The sequence below is a fragment of the Pelodiscus sinensis genome, chromosome 2 (assembly GCF_052426305.1).
Source record: "Pelodiscus sinensis isolate ZL-2025 chromosome 2, ASM5242630v1, whole genome shotgun sequence".
Lineage (NCBI taxonomy): Eukaryota > Metazoa > Chordata > Testudines > Trionychidae > Pelodiscus > Pelodiscus sinensis.
The window spans coordinates 27,905,942-27,921,046 of NC_143053.1; the positions used below are offsets into that span (position 1 = coordinate 27,905,942).

Sequence of the window (15,105 nt, forward strand, 5' to 3'; positions counted from 1 at the left end):
GCCGCTTTGCTTCCTCTCCCTGGTCTGCTGGAGACCAGGGAGAGGAACGCCCCGTTCGTAACTGCGGATCCAACATAAGTCAGATCCGCGTAACTCGGGGACTGCCTGTATATCCATGGATTGAACCTCAGCCAGTTTGCTTTAATCCAAGCCTCATTGCCTACTAGACACTGGGAAAGCCATTTCACTGCGTTGTTCAGGTGCCATCTGTCTAACAAGGCAAAGTTGTCTACAGCACTTCACATCTCCTGTGATGAACTTGCATATGCATTGAAAGGGACAGGAGATAAAATAGAACCCTGTATCTCCCCTCTGCATGAGACAGCCTGGAAGGCACCTAATGCTAACTTCCAACTAATTCCAAATAGAAGACAATAGAACTACTCAAGAAATTCTTTTTCTCCTTATTATGATCCACAAGCATGTCAAACACTATCTCCTGGTCAACAGTATGAAAGACAGCTGATAGCAGAATCATATCCACCATTAAAAGAAGGCTATATGGAGTCCAAAAAATCTGAAAGCTCTACATTCTCCATTAGGTTGGGATTTTCAAATGTGCCTACGTGACTTTGGAATCAATGGGACTTGTACTTCTAAATCATTTGGGTGCTTTTGAAAATTCCCATCCCTTATGTGTTTTTTATGTGTATTTAGAGAAAGGGGCAGTGTTCTTCACCCAAAGAAGTCCAAAGCACTTTACAAATTATAAGTGATTGCTCTATTCACATAGTGAAGCCACCTGTGGGATGCAATGTGAGAGCTATATAGTAACATGTAGCAATACTACACAACAGCAAAGGACAGCATGTTCAGAAAAAAACAAATCTAATTGAAAATGAAAGATGAGTTTTAGTTGTAATGTAATTCTCCAAGCTGGAATTTGGTGTAATACATTTGCTCTGGCAAACAGTAGCAGGGGATCTTTCTTGACTTGAAGCAGTCAGCAGCTCAGTTTTCAGTTTCACATGAAATGCCAACAGCAGCACAGGTTGAGATTCACACTGAGCGCTACAGGGCCTAACCTACAAGCTCCCAGGCACATAGTGGAATTTATAGCTCTGAGTTAGGCATCCAGGTGCTTTATAAAATGCATGAAGAGAATTAGATGCTTAAAATCAGATTCACAAAAACCAGAATGCTGAGCAGGAAGCTGCCTAAGGCAGCTAATAAGAAATGCTGAGTGGAAAGGTGTAGCCTAAGTCTGGAACTGCCAAAGGACTTAGGTACTTAAGTCCAGGTGAGAAGACGACACCTATCTCTGCTCAGGATTCATAGCCACAAACTCTCTCCAACACTTAGGGGCCAGAGCAAGGTCATATATTTCAAATAGCTTGAAAAGGGCTAATAGTGGGTTTATGTGATTTCAGCACATGCCTCCCTGCCTGAACCCCAAAAACAAGTTAGGTGGTAGAACACCTATCTTGTAAATCCCATTGGGATTTAGGTGTGACCTAGCTGCTGGGCTGTGTCAGGACTTTGGGGATAGAGCACCTTGGGAACTTTAACAACAGAAAAATGGACAGAGGCTGAGCAGGGGTTTGTGAATGGCTGTAATGCCAAAATGTTGGCAGTTAAGTGCCTAAGCCTCCTTGTAAGACCTGCCCACAAAGCTATTTTGATGAATTAATTCCATACATATTCATAGAGAAGAGTGCCTGGCTTATGAATCGATAAATGCTCCCATTCATATACAGAGCAAGTCCAATTCCATTTAATTTATGGGTCATCCAACGAGGACAGTACAAAGCAGTGTGGCCATAGACAAGTCTCTGATCTACACTTTCCATTGGCATCCACTGGCAATCATGTGCCTGACAGGTCAGAAATATAAGTAGCTGCCCATTTCTGATCTCAATGCTGTTTAAAAGCTCTTGAGAATATTGAATCATAGGCATTGACTTAACTGTCTTTGCCAAGTCACTTTTATCCTTGACCTGAACCCAAAGGATCAATAGGCTCTGGCCATGCCAAAACAAAACAATAAACAAAAAAAACCTATCATTTTTTATTCCAAGTACTAAAAGAGATAATAAAATCTCTATAGTTTGCATTTAGACTCACCCAAAGAATACCGAGTAAGGGTTTATTGAAGAAACGGTATGAAAAACCATGCATAGCCAAAATGATAACATCAATTCTATTTTTGAAATGTACATAAATATACATAAATCTGCTCCCAGGTACTAGGTGTAATGTACATAAATCAGCTTCTAGACACTAGGGCTGTGTCCAGACTCACGGTTTTTTTTGAAAAAAGTAGCCTTTTTTCGAAAAAACGTCACCTGCATCTAGACTGCAGCCGCGTTCTTTCGAAATTAAATCGAAAGAACGCAGCTTTTCTTTCGACGGCGGTAAACCTAATTTCACGGGGAAGAACGCCTTTTTTCAAAAGTGCTCTTTCGAAAAAAGGCGTTCTTGAATGCAAACAGGGGGTTTTCGAAAGAGAGCATCCAGACTGCCTGGGTGCTTTCTTTTGAAAAAGCAGCTTGCTTTTTCGAAAGTTCCGCTTGCAGTCTAGATGCTCTTTTTCAAAAGAGGCTTTTTCGAAAGATACTTTCGAAAAAGCCTCTTTCGAAAGAGGCTTGCAGTCTAGACATAGCCTAGGGGTAATGTTTTCAAAAGTATCTACATGCTCTTTCTCTCTGTGCTGAAGCATATGGTCAGGGAGAGTGCAATGGCACAGCTGAAAGTTACTGTGGAAAATGAAGAGAAGAACTTTGTTCCAAGCACATAGAGAAAGCAAAATATTGGAGCTGAGCTCAGCCATGCCCTTCTGAAAGAAAAATTCCGTTCTCCATTTTGAAACACTTTCTTGCCAAACGAAATCCAATAAATAGAAAGCAATTTTTAAGAGTGACATATCAGAGGTTTTTTTAAAGAACACAGTGAAGATGATGGACTTCCTCCATCCACCACTGCCCAATAAAGGGGAATATTGAAACCCTGTCAGGAAGTTGAAGGACTTGTTTGATCCTAAGTTAGCACTGCCTTCGACAACAGCATAAGGCTGATGTCTTTGGCCAAAACAATTTCTGATTCATGACTGAGGAGGCTAATAGGCCCATGAAGTTTTCCCAGGCTTACTACAGATTTATAGGTGTCCCTATAATAGAAGATGGAAGACAACAAACACAGACATTTTAGAAAATCTGGATTTGCCTCTTCTCCAGAAAACATACCTGTACGTGTTTAACAAGGCCAGTTAGTAACATGAAGCATCTATAATTAAACTGTCTGTTTCTTTATCTGAGCTGCATGCAGCTCTTGCAGCCAAGTGGATTATTTCAGACACCCACACACAAGGCCCATTGCCATTGACTTCAATGGAATAGCACAGATATAAATGAGGGCAGAATGGCAGGCACATACTGTACACCCATACACACTCTCACCCACACAAACCTGCCCCCTCAAACTCGTGTCATATACATAAATATTCACAGACAGATAATCATGAATGCTCACAAACTTTTACACATTCACACATATATACATCAACACATGCATATTCATACAACTGCACACTGAAAATGTTCACAGGTTCATAAACATCCCATATACATCTATACACACAAACTTCAAGGATATTAGATGGATTACAGAGATGCACACAAATATACACATGAACCTCACCCACAGTCACACACATCACACATGTGCACATACATGTGTCACACATACACTCACACATCTGGGTACCAGTCTCTCTCTCTCTCACACACACACATACACACACACAATCCACTCCCATTATACATATATATGCACATAAAAGCTTCCCACATGCAAAAACACACATACCAACACACGAGCCAGGAGCCCACAAACACCAATACCCAAACGTGTCTCACTCATACAAACACAATACATTGACACAACCATGTGAAGTCACATTTATCAGCTCTCCCTCACACACTGCTAGCTTGGCTTTAGCACGCAGGCTTAGACCACGGCTGCCTTCTCTACAACGGGACAACCCCTTCCTCCCCCCCCCCCCCCCCCCGCCATGGTTTGTTTAATCATTTGCTTCAAGCCAAGCCTGGGGCAGACGCGAGAAGCTCTTGAAGCGAATGCGGCTTTTTTCTGACCCGTCCTGGCAATTCCCCCACCGGACCCTCCCCCTTTCACCCGTCCTGAGTGGTAAAAGAGCAAATCCCACAGGACACGCTGCTTTTGTTTATGCCTGGTCTCCCCCCCCCCCCCCCCCCCCGCCTCCAATTCTCCGGTGACTGGTAGAATGAAGCAAAATTATCCCCTCTCACTGACGTTTTACTGCCCAGAAATAGGATTCTGTTACAAATGATGGGAAGGAAACTGAGGTCGCCTGACCGCCGGTAGATGGCGCAAGTGCTCTTTCCTTGCAGAACATTAACCCTTTGGACTGAGAAACGTTACTTTCCGTTTATTTGCAAGAATTCCCCACAATTTAGAGGTTTGTTGGATGCTTCAAAAAGAAATTAAGACAAGTGTCTCTGTGGTCTATGGACAGGGTGATAAGAAAGGCAGGAGAATGCACTGCAGCCCCCCTTACAGGAGAAAGGAGAGCGACGTTGTGGGCAATGAAAAACTGAGCATTCTTCAGCGAGCAGAACTGTGTTTTGTGTTTGCAAAAATCTCATGATCTTTGAAATACCTTCCTGCAGTTCATTCTGCCGTACAATGCAATGCAATAGTTAGAGGGTTTTTTTTTAATGATCCAGTGCAACACACGTTACTATGAAAGGTGTGTGCTGTGTGCCCCAATGTAGTGTGTGTGTTGGGGGGGGGAGGGAGGGAGATGAGATTCACAGCCTTAAACAATGCAGCCTCCTGTTTAATAATATGCTACGGATTATTCTGTCCAAGCGACAGCAGGATGGATGTATCCTTCTGCATTCGCTCCTAGATGTTCCTTCAGGCGACTGTGAAAACCTCACTAGTGTATTATTCCTTGAGCTGCTTTGCTGGGCAGAATTGATCTTCTCGGGGGAGGGGGGTAGAGGAACCTTAGCAGCAAATATTGTTTGGAGTTGATTCGGGAGATTGCCTGGGCTTCTCAGATGCTGTCCCTGGGTTCTTGGTGGATGCTTTAACAAGCCCAAATTGTGGTGGCTCTTTGATTATGGAGGTGGGGGTGGCGGGGAGGAGTGGGGGAAGGAAAAGACACAATCGAGAGTAGCTGAGACTTTGTGCCCCTGTTGGAGAGATGGTTGAGTCCTCGTCAAGGTTGCTGTGGTATCCCAGAAACACCATTCACTCTGAGCTGTGACCGCGCACCATCAACAGCAACAACTCCACTGCGCCTGGCCAAGGAATAGGAATTAGGAGCTCTCCCGAATAATATGAAAGGGATCTGCAAAGGGGAAATCCGGGCAAAGGAGTCGAAAATAGCAGACTTTGGGGACAGGGGATGTACTACATGTGGCCGGCTGGACTTCATGCTGCTGAAGAAAATGGGGATTAAAAGTGGATTTACATTTTGGAACCTCGTCTTTTTATTGCTGGTTTCCTATGTGCAAGGTAGGGTGGTGTTTGGGGGGGCATTTTGCAGGGGACCCTTGGCTTGCGGTCTGGGCGTTCTGAGTTCTCGCCTTTCGCAAAGCTTTCACCAGGGGCACTTTATAATTTGAACAAATAAATGATAATTAAAGGGAGGGCGAAGAAGGAGCTGAATCAGAGCTCTCTTCTGAAATAGGAAATGCAATTGCTTGCCAGCCTTGGTGTTCAATGCAGTGACTGAGCTGGGGCTCAATAAATATTCTTGCAGTATGCTCAAACGGATACGTGAGTTGGTTCGTATAGCCTCTAACTAGTGTATATACAAGTACAAGCCCACTGGATGACTTTTCTAGGGTGGCGGGGGGCATTTTTCCCACAGTCAAACAAACGTGTCTTTGCGGGAATGTTTGTATCAATGCACTGATTTGTTTAACCATTCCATTAGGAAAGTTGCAGAGGTGCATGGTGGTTGTGCGTGCGTGTGTGTCTGTGTACCTGTGTGACAGAGAGAGAGAGAGAGAGAGAGGGAGGTGTATCTCAAATTCAGAAAGGCTTTTTCACACTCGTATGTATGCATGCCGAATTCTTTGGATGCAGAAGAGCCGTATTTAGAAAAAAAAACACCTCTCATCTTCGAAGGCATAATATGCCCCTGACTTGAAAAATCGACAGCCCCCCCTTATCTTTGTCTTTCTGTGTGCCTTTTTTGCCTTAATGAATGGAGGATAGGAAGAAAGTCTGTAGTTGACAGTATAAGGATCTGCGTTAAGTCTTTGGGTGCATACAGGTACAGGGAAATGGCATCACAAAAAGAAATGTGGCGTTGGAATATTGTGCACAGCACCTCGAATATGAGGCAGTCTTCACTACATGTTGAAGTGCTAATCCATCCCCACCAAGTGTGCCTTCCTTAAAGGGATCTGCGCTGGGACTCTACGCATCCCGAGGGCCCTTCTCCGATACCCCCCCCCCCACCAAAATTTCTCTTTGTCGATAGATAAATATTGAATTTCGAATTAATCTGCTGCTTACACCCCCTGCATCCCTCTCCGCCACACACACGCGCCCAGAATGTCTAGTAGACAGTATCGATCCTTTCCGAGTTGGAAGACTCGGTTGTTGCCTATCGAGGTTGCTTCCATACCAACTGTATGGAGGTTTTTCTTGTTCAAACGGGTGCCTTCCCTCTCTGGCTCTGGCTTTTATGAAACAGTTGATTGTCGAGCGTTGCAGCTGGTTGTTCCCCCACAGAAAGCAGCTCCATTTGCATCCCGTTGGAAATGATAATTCATGTTTCATGGGGGTGTTGTTGTAGGGTTTACCTCATCGCACGTTATCTCGACACTCTATCTGATGCGAGGAAGCATGCCCGGAATTTTAATGCACATTCTAATTACAGGCAGCCTTCCCGGTGTTTACGTACCTGGCAGCAAGCTAGTCCCAGAGTGTTTGCCCATTTCTGAAACAGTTCTGAGCTTTGGGCTCAGAGATCAGGACCGAACCATGCCAAGTGGGACCTTTTATTGAAACGAGCTCGTTAATAAATTCCCTGTGTGACGTGTCTCCCTTTGAATGTCATCAGTTTGTTCTCTGCAAAACCGGATCACCCTAGAAGGTGCCTGATAGAAGGCTGCGCTGGTTAATGGATGACGCCGGCAGCTGCTATTGTGAAACGGTTGCTTTGTGAATAGGAGTCGCGTGGAGGCAGCATCCTACAAAATTAAAGACACAGCCGGTTTTCCTGTGTGGTGCTGACCATGCATTGAGTGTAAGTTTTCAGAGCACCTGTTGAATAAACAGCTCCAGTTGTCCTTGCTGGGAGGAAGGAAAAAGCCCTAGAGACGTTTGCGTGCAAAACCTGGGAGCACAGGCATGGAACCCGCCATGGACAGAAGAAAGCGAGGACGTCGCAATATCAGCTCTTCTGATTCCTGGCCGCAGATACATTCAGAAAGATGCTGTGGCCCGGGAGGAGGGTGTCACATTGTCAACATATAGATCCTGATCTCGCAGAGGCTGAACACCCAGAGACTTCAAGTTCAGCTGGATAAACTGGGGGTCTAACTGGGTTCCCTCGAGACCACCAAGTTTGAAAGAGTTGGTCCGTGCTCAGAGCGGCACTGCACGTACTGTGCGTTTCTGCAAAATGCCCTCGCTCTTCCCTCCCCCCCCCCAAAAAAAACACCCTACCCTTTTGCAAGCACTATAGATGTAGAAAGAAAGGAGACACACACACCACTGCTGCAAAGGCCTTTCTCATGGTCTTTTTGTTTCCCAGGCTCTTACCCACACCACTGCCTGCCAGACCAATTCCAGTGCCTCCACAATCCCTTATCACCCACAGACACCCAAATCCCGGCTATGGTTTTCTAGGCCTCACCAGCAAGAGTCTTTCCATTATCTCTTCATCCCACGCCTCCCTGTTTTATCAAAATTTCGCAGGTTGCTGTATTCCAGGAGTCTCTTTCTGCTCCTGTCTCTAAGGTCCCACGCCACTACTCCCTGCTTTACCACTGCCTCCAAAGGATTTGGTCCAAAGCTAGCTCCAGTTTGTCTACACTTGTTTTCGAAACCCCAGATTATCCCGGGAAGCTTGCACCTGCGTCTATGTCTATTTGTGCCCCCCCCACACACACATTTTTGTATGTGCACACAGTCACAAGTCGCTGGAAATTTTACATCTCGGCACTAAACTCCATCCTGCACCTTTGTATCTAAACAGCCACAGCAGTGAAGGGTTTGTCCTCCAAACGCCTGCACGAGAAGGAAAAAAGTAAGGCGTATGTCAGAACTGTTGCAAAGGGGTTACAATGAGCGGCAATGAAGAGGCATTGTGGTTTGCACGGCGCACACACAATCCCCTTTCAGGAGACGTTGGTCAGTTGCCAAGCCAGACCTCCCAGGACTGCACTGAAGAAACGGCACCTTTCACAAGTGCCAGGAGAGTGACTTCGCCGATGAGTGCCCCTGCCAGACAGTGTCATCCTGCCCCAGCTGCCCGGCTGCGGGACACGTTTCTGTCGGGGGGGGGGGGTGCGGTGTATCCCCTAGAAATGTGCACAGCCGGATGCTTTTCTCCCTCCTTCCCACGCAGCCTTGGGAACAGGAATGAACAAGAGCGTCGTTGAGGCCGGAAAATATCAACTCATCTTCGGCAGAGAGCCGAGCTCAAGCGCCCCCCTCCAGCAGCGAAGGGGGGGGGGAACGAGGGGTTCTAAAAGCGTGTCAGATCCCGGGCACTCCTGGCAGGCGTACACACGCGGTGCAAGCCGCAGCGGGTTTATCTGCGAGCTGGAGGCGAAGCCCTGAGCCCGAGGCGTGGCAGATGCAGACCCGGCCCCTGGGTAAGACACCCCTGAAGAGAGCAGCCGCCGAGGGAGCTAACGACAGACACAAACCGCTCACACCCCCTCCGAGCCTGAGAGCAGCCAGCGCTGGAGTCCTTTGGCCTGGGAACAGGAGGCTGCCCCTGCGCTAGGGTTTTTATCTCCAGGCTGGGCTGTGACCGCCCGAGCTAGAGGAACTTTGCAAACGGCAGGGGAAGAGTGAGATCTTGGGGTGATCCGAGGGAGAGGCCGCGGGAGACTTATTCCCCCTGGGGTTTTTCCCTGAATCCCACCCCACCACCCACACACAGACTTGGCTCATGCATTTCCCGAGTGGTGTTTCCTTTCCCCTCATCGATTGCCTGGGGGGACACAGGTGCTGGAACTAGCCCCCTGGCTTGAAGTGGGGTTCCCATTAGATACAGGGTTTGCAGTTTGGAACAACAGCTCTGAGCACCCCCACTATCAAATGTAGGGGGAGTGATGGATGGCTCTTTCCCCCTCCCCTCGGCCAAAGGCCTGAACGGACCCAAGGGCTGCTTTGGAAACTGAGACCTGAGGCCCTGGAGAGGAGAGTGGCGGGTCCCTGTTTCCTCCTTTCGCTGCTGTGGTTGCAATGGGAAAGAGGGGGGCGGGGCTTGATATTTACCAGAGACTGCACCAATCTCGAAGCCTTTCAGCGGAGCGGCACCCTTCGTGCCCCCCCCCCCCCCCCAGGCTGGGGGAAGCTCTAGGCGGCTCCTTTCTTAATGCGGGGCTCTGGCCTTGGCCTCCTCTCCCCCGGAAGAACGAGCTGCTCCTTCATCCTTCCTTGTCCCGGGAGTTCAGGCCTCACAGGTGCCAGGGTTCATAGGCGACTGGGGCCTGCGGGGCAGAGCGTGCAGGGAGGATACCCAGGAGAACAGAGAGCAGGCGTGAGGGGGCACCCCATTTAGCAATTAACATTTTGGCAGGAGCTCAGAGGGGCGATGCACCTCCCGAGTGCTACCATGGGTTACTTATGTGCCTACGGGAGGGGGATTGTGACCTGATGGCCTTCCAAAATGGACAGGGGCAATAAGCCAGGGCCCCTGCACTTGCCCTGAGCCCTTACAAGCCAGGGAAGAGCTGCAGTACTGGCCTACAGGAGGCTGCAGGTTCTCGCTTAGCAGCAGGCTCTGTGGAGCCAACCAGTCCTGGCAGAGCCTAGTCAACTATTCTTGCATCATTAGCCATCATTTGGGTCTCCAGGCTCTAAGGTGGTGGACACTCAGCAGGTTTTTGCCTGCAATGTTTAGTATAGAAAATTAGCCCGTTCTCCTACTCATGCTAGTTCCCTTCAAGTGGCTGGACTTCCTAGGTGCTGAAACTAGGTGCGCAGAGGATGTTGGAGCACCCCCAGCTTAAAGTGGTTTCCATTATTGACAGGGCTCACACAGTTTGGTTCAACGACTCTGAGCATCCCCTTCCCCATGCAAATTATTCCAGCATCTGGGACACCTTTCAAAAGGCATCTAAATATGGAGTCCAATAATGGGTGCCTTACATCTTCAGCTTCAGTAACAAGACTTTAAAGGACAAACCTGGTTTAATTTAGAGAAGCATTTGAAGGACTGCACCCTTTCCCCAAATACCCCATACATAAAATAACAAAAACTGCAACTTTTGTCTAAATATTGTTTGGCTAATCTTTGTCTGACATTAAGATATGTATAGGTCATGCCTGAGCAAGTTCAGGCATTTGGGAATAACTAGATTATTCACAAATGGCAAAGGTTCTTATGAGTTGTGTAGATCATTACAAGACCGTACAGATAAAATCTTCAGACATCATCATTCTTCGTGGGTGTGAAAAAAAGCAAGAAAGATGTGCCCCAAAGAGTTGACAATCCAGACAACAGGTAGCTATCAAGAGATGAGAAGATTTTTCCGATCCTAAAGGGTCATAATCAGGATTCATGTTACATCATAGAAATAAGCTACAAATTGTTAATAGTGAGTGTAATTAACCATACAAGCAATTTACCAAGGAATATGATAGATTCTTCATCACTTGAAGTCTTTAACTGAGCACTGAAGACCATTGCTATAAATCAAGCAGAAGCTGTGGGCTTGATGTTGAGATTATTGAGTGAGGTTCTATGGCTTGTGTTATGCAGGAGATCAGACTGGATGGTCCTTGTCCTTTTAATCTAATCATCTATCATCACATCCGATCATTCTGTCAGCCAAATGTACATTTTAGCACCTGAAGAAGGAAGAAGCCCCCATTCACTATAGAAGTCTGATTTGTCTGCTTGACTGTTTACTGTTTGGATCTATATGTATTTGACATTATTTTGAAATTCAGGAGAGTACACCTTTAGATTACAGAGATATACCTAGAAATCGGAAATGTTCATGCGCATAAGTCCATCTATTATACACATGCTTGTCAAAGTATATGCATAATCTCCCAATGAAAATGTCCCATTTTACATGAACTATTTCACTAACAAAATAATAGTGCAAGTAGTGATATGATGAAAAGAAAAACATCATTTGTTAACAATTATATTATATGATTTATTAACAGTTTCCTAAATCTAGTTTCCATAAAATGGTATAAAAACTGATACTATCTATTAGATAAATATGTTGATGCCATTTTCTGCCTTGAATTATTGTGTGTTGCTGCTGTAATCTCTTCCATAGGTTGACACAATTTATCTTGGAGGTGGCTGCATTTTAGTGGTGGGTAAAGCGATTCCTATTCTTTATATTGCTCTGAGGCCTAATTAATGGATGTTGGTAAACCTACCTAGAAATCCTTAAAGGAAAAGATACAATAGATGTGCAAATATTATTCTTGTCCCTTTTCTTCTCTCCTTCACATTGAGATAATACCTCTTGAATGCAACATGTTTTTTTTTACTTTAGTGAGATATTCAGAAAACTGAATACTCAGAAATTCCACATCCTGTTGTAATTTGTCCTCTTGAATACTCTGTAATTTTATTTACAATTTTACACTTAGTATGAGTAAAACAAAAACAAGTATTATAATTTTTTATCAAAAATTACATTCTGCTTAGTCATAACATCTTTGATCCAAAGGGCCATGGAATGAATCTATGATGTAGGATTTAAAATAAGCTTAAAAATAGCTTGACCCTGGTCACATTGGAGGCAATGTCAGAACTCCTGCTGGCTTCAATATCAGTAAGAAAAGGATCTCGGGGATCTTAAATTAACACTGCATCTTGGATTGCATTTTTTAGAACGATATTTCTTTTGTCTCTGAAAAGTAAATCACAAGAGAGAACAATACTTTTCACAAGACATTACAAATATTCAATAGAAGTTGAAATTTCCCTTTGGAAATCTCACATTGCATTACAGACTGCAGCATTGCTAACGTAAATTGTCTATGGCTCTGGCTGAAGAAAATAAATTGTATATTCTGAATAGAATTAGAAAATGTTCTGTGTCTTTATGTCATATTGCTGAGCATGTCAACTCCTTTAAAGATAGGCTTGCTAACTTCAGTGTAATGGCAATGGAATAAAAAGATGTTTATTTTATGTCTGTAAGATCACAGAGTGCCTGTGCTTTTTTGGCAGGACATATGCTGAACTACTGCCAGGTTGCAACCTGGTTTCAATATTTTTGATTAAAATTTTGGTTATATAATAAAATGTTCTATAACTAATAATGAGTTGCTGACAATGGTAAAGAAATTAAGAATCATATAAATTTCAGTTTAGAATATTTCCAGCTTCAGTTCCATTAATGAACTTCATTTTTACTTTGACTCCAATCATAAAACACATATTTAGGTAAAGTTTAAAAGTAGAAGTAATTGACAAACACAAAGAACAGAATTAAAAACAAAGAAACAGAAACAATTTTTCACTTTGTTAATATTTTCTTTATGTATGTAACAACAAGAAAACAGCCTTTGATTCTAAAGAAACAAAACAAAACAAACAAACAAAAAACCCACGATGCCACCTTCCGTGATTTCAAGAATAGAAATAAATTGAAAAGCAAATGTCCAAATTATGACCTTTAAAAGATCTGTGAGATTAACTGAAAAGAAACAGAAGAAAAAAAGAATAAAGGCAACAGATTTCTGTATATATCCAAGTCAAACAATTCCACACTGCATTCAACCTATTCAGTTTTGTGAATTTTCATATGTGCATGTTGCTTGATGGTGGGAGGGGCTGATAGCTGTACTTCTGTCAAACATGCTTAACATATTTTTATGTGTACCTAGGTTGTCATATGTAAATGTGCCTGTGCTAACCAGGTGCCTTCTTTTAAAAGTCCATTCCACAAGAGGGTTCCCATGTATTTGCTATTCATTACTTTCCTTAATCAACCACAGGAGTGCCCCTTTTGATTCCAATAAGGCTGCTGCATGGCATGAGAGTTTTAATGAGTATTATAGGACTAAATGTAATAATAATATGCAGTTGAAAATGGCAAGGTACAAAGAATTTATCTAGTATCTTTATGATAATGATATACAACTTTATATACACATATTTATGTGTGCATGATTACATTGTGATGATATACATGTAATACACCAACACAACATATGATCTACACCTTAGTTCATCTCACCTGCACTTTAGCCAATACTCCATCCCTCCCAGGGCTACTTCTAACATTTCAAATATTGTAGCAGCTTTCAAATGGAAATAAAGCAGGCAAGCCAACAAGAAATCCCTGCACAATAACCTGCTAACATGTCTCCTTTCTTCCTTCAGAATTATATTAATCTAAGATACATAACAGACTGTGGATTTAGGAAAGAACTGTGTAATATCTTCTATTTTATGGATTAGTATTTGTGGTTTTGTGCCACTGCAGAGATGAACTGATTACACAGAGTGTTTGTCATGTTTATTTTTTTTAATACAAGAATATCAAATTAAAGCCCACTCCTCTCATTTCCTTACCAGTCATACACTTTTCCAATTTCCTGTTGACACGTCTAGCCACAGTTTTTTCTTTAAACATCTGTTCCTGACATCTGTTACTTTCTCCCATTACCCAAAAGGGATGATGGTCCATGGTATCTTCATTCTCCTCACAAGATCCTCACTATTCTTATCTTCAGAGACTTTGCCAGCAATGTCAGCCCTTACCCTTTACTTAAGTCATTGCTGTGCCTTCCTGGCAAAATAAAGGATGACTGATGTTTGGAAGGACATGTCTTTTAAAGCCCTTTATGGAGGCCTGAAAAGGCCTCATTGAATTAGCTTCCATGAACCACATTTAGGAGAAGAGGACACTTTTTTCCCCTCCAAATTCAGACTCCATTCTCTACACAGTGGCAATAGGGTTCCCACATTGCAAAAGGATGTAAATATTGTTATGCTTTCAGAGATGTATTTTCAGCTCCTATAGTGGCCATAAGGTGGCTTAATTTTCAGTCTGCTGCATCAGGGAGGAAGGCAAAACACACAATCTGCACCAACATTATGTTTACCATTCCTTTGTATAGAACGTTAATCCTTTCACATAAACAAGAAGGCTGAAGCATTTCTACGCCTAAATAAAGGTGCTACATACAGTGAAATCTTTGTTCTCAGTGCGAGGGGAAAAAGGGAAAGTTCTGGGGCTCAAGTAAAAGATGAAGCATGGCAGAATCAATGTTGTGTCAATTTTGTAACACTATTACAAACTTACTTTCTCACAAAGTGTTCACCCAAGATGGGTTTGCTTTGCGATTTATGTAAAGTGCACAGATCTGCACACTAAGGGTGTGTCTAAATAGCAAAGTTATTTTGGAATAATGGCCGCTATCTGAAATAATTATGCGAGCATCTACACAGCAATTCCATTACTTCAAAATAATTTCAGAATAATGAATGGCTTATTTCAACTTCTGTAAACCTCATTTTATGAGGAATAATGCTTATTCCGAAATAGCTATTTTGAAATAAGGTGTGTGTAGATGCTCCACTGCTGGTATTTCAAAATATCTACTCATTAGGGCCATTCTATGTTATTCCTCTTGGGGCTCTCAATCGAGATAGCGTATTTCAAAATCGCACATCTACACTGCAGGGAAGCCTTAAAATTAGTCCAAGGCAAGCTTCCCTAATGTAGGTGTGCTATTTCAAAATTACTATTGTGGAATAGTTTATTCTGAAATAACTGCAGTTTTGACATAGCCTAATGGAACACACTGAGATGGCAACAACATCAACATAGATCAACAACCCAGGCACTAGTCTTCAACATTCCCATATACTGTAATTCCTGCATCCTAGCTTCCAAGGGTTCCCAGTTTCTTAGTATTCCTTAACCCTCTCTCTCT

The 15,105-nt window shown here is 43.6% G+C and overlaps 1 protein-coding gene across 2 annotated transcripts in view; it reads left to right on the plus strand.

Annotated features, from left to right (window-relative positions):
- The first annotated feature begins 5,141 nt into the window (after positions 1-5,141).
- CSMD3 (CUB and Sushi multiple domains 3) overlaps positions 5,142-15,105 on the plus strand; it is a 1,180,750-nt gene continuing 1,170,786 nt past the window's right edge. Inside the window, exon 1 of one of the 2 annotated variants that reach the window (XM_075920204.2) lies at positions 5,142-5,502. In XM_075920204.2, the coding sequence (XP_075776319.2) occupies positions 5,325-5,502 (178 nt within the window). In that variant the 5' untranslated portion in view covers positions 5,142-5,324. The remainder of the gene's footprint in view (positions 5,503-15,105) is intronic. The other variant, XM_075920205.2, reaches the window with a different exon arrangement.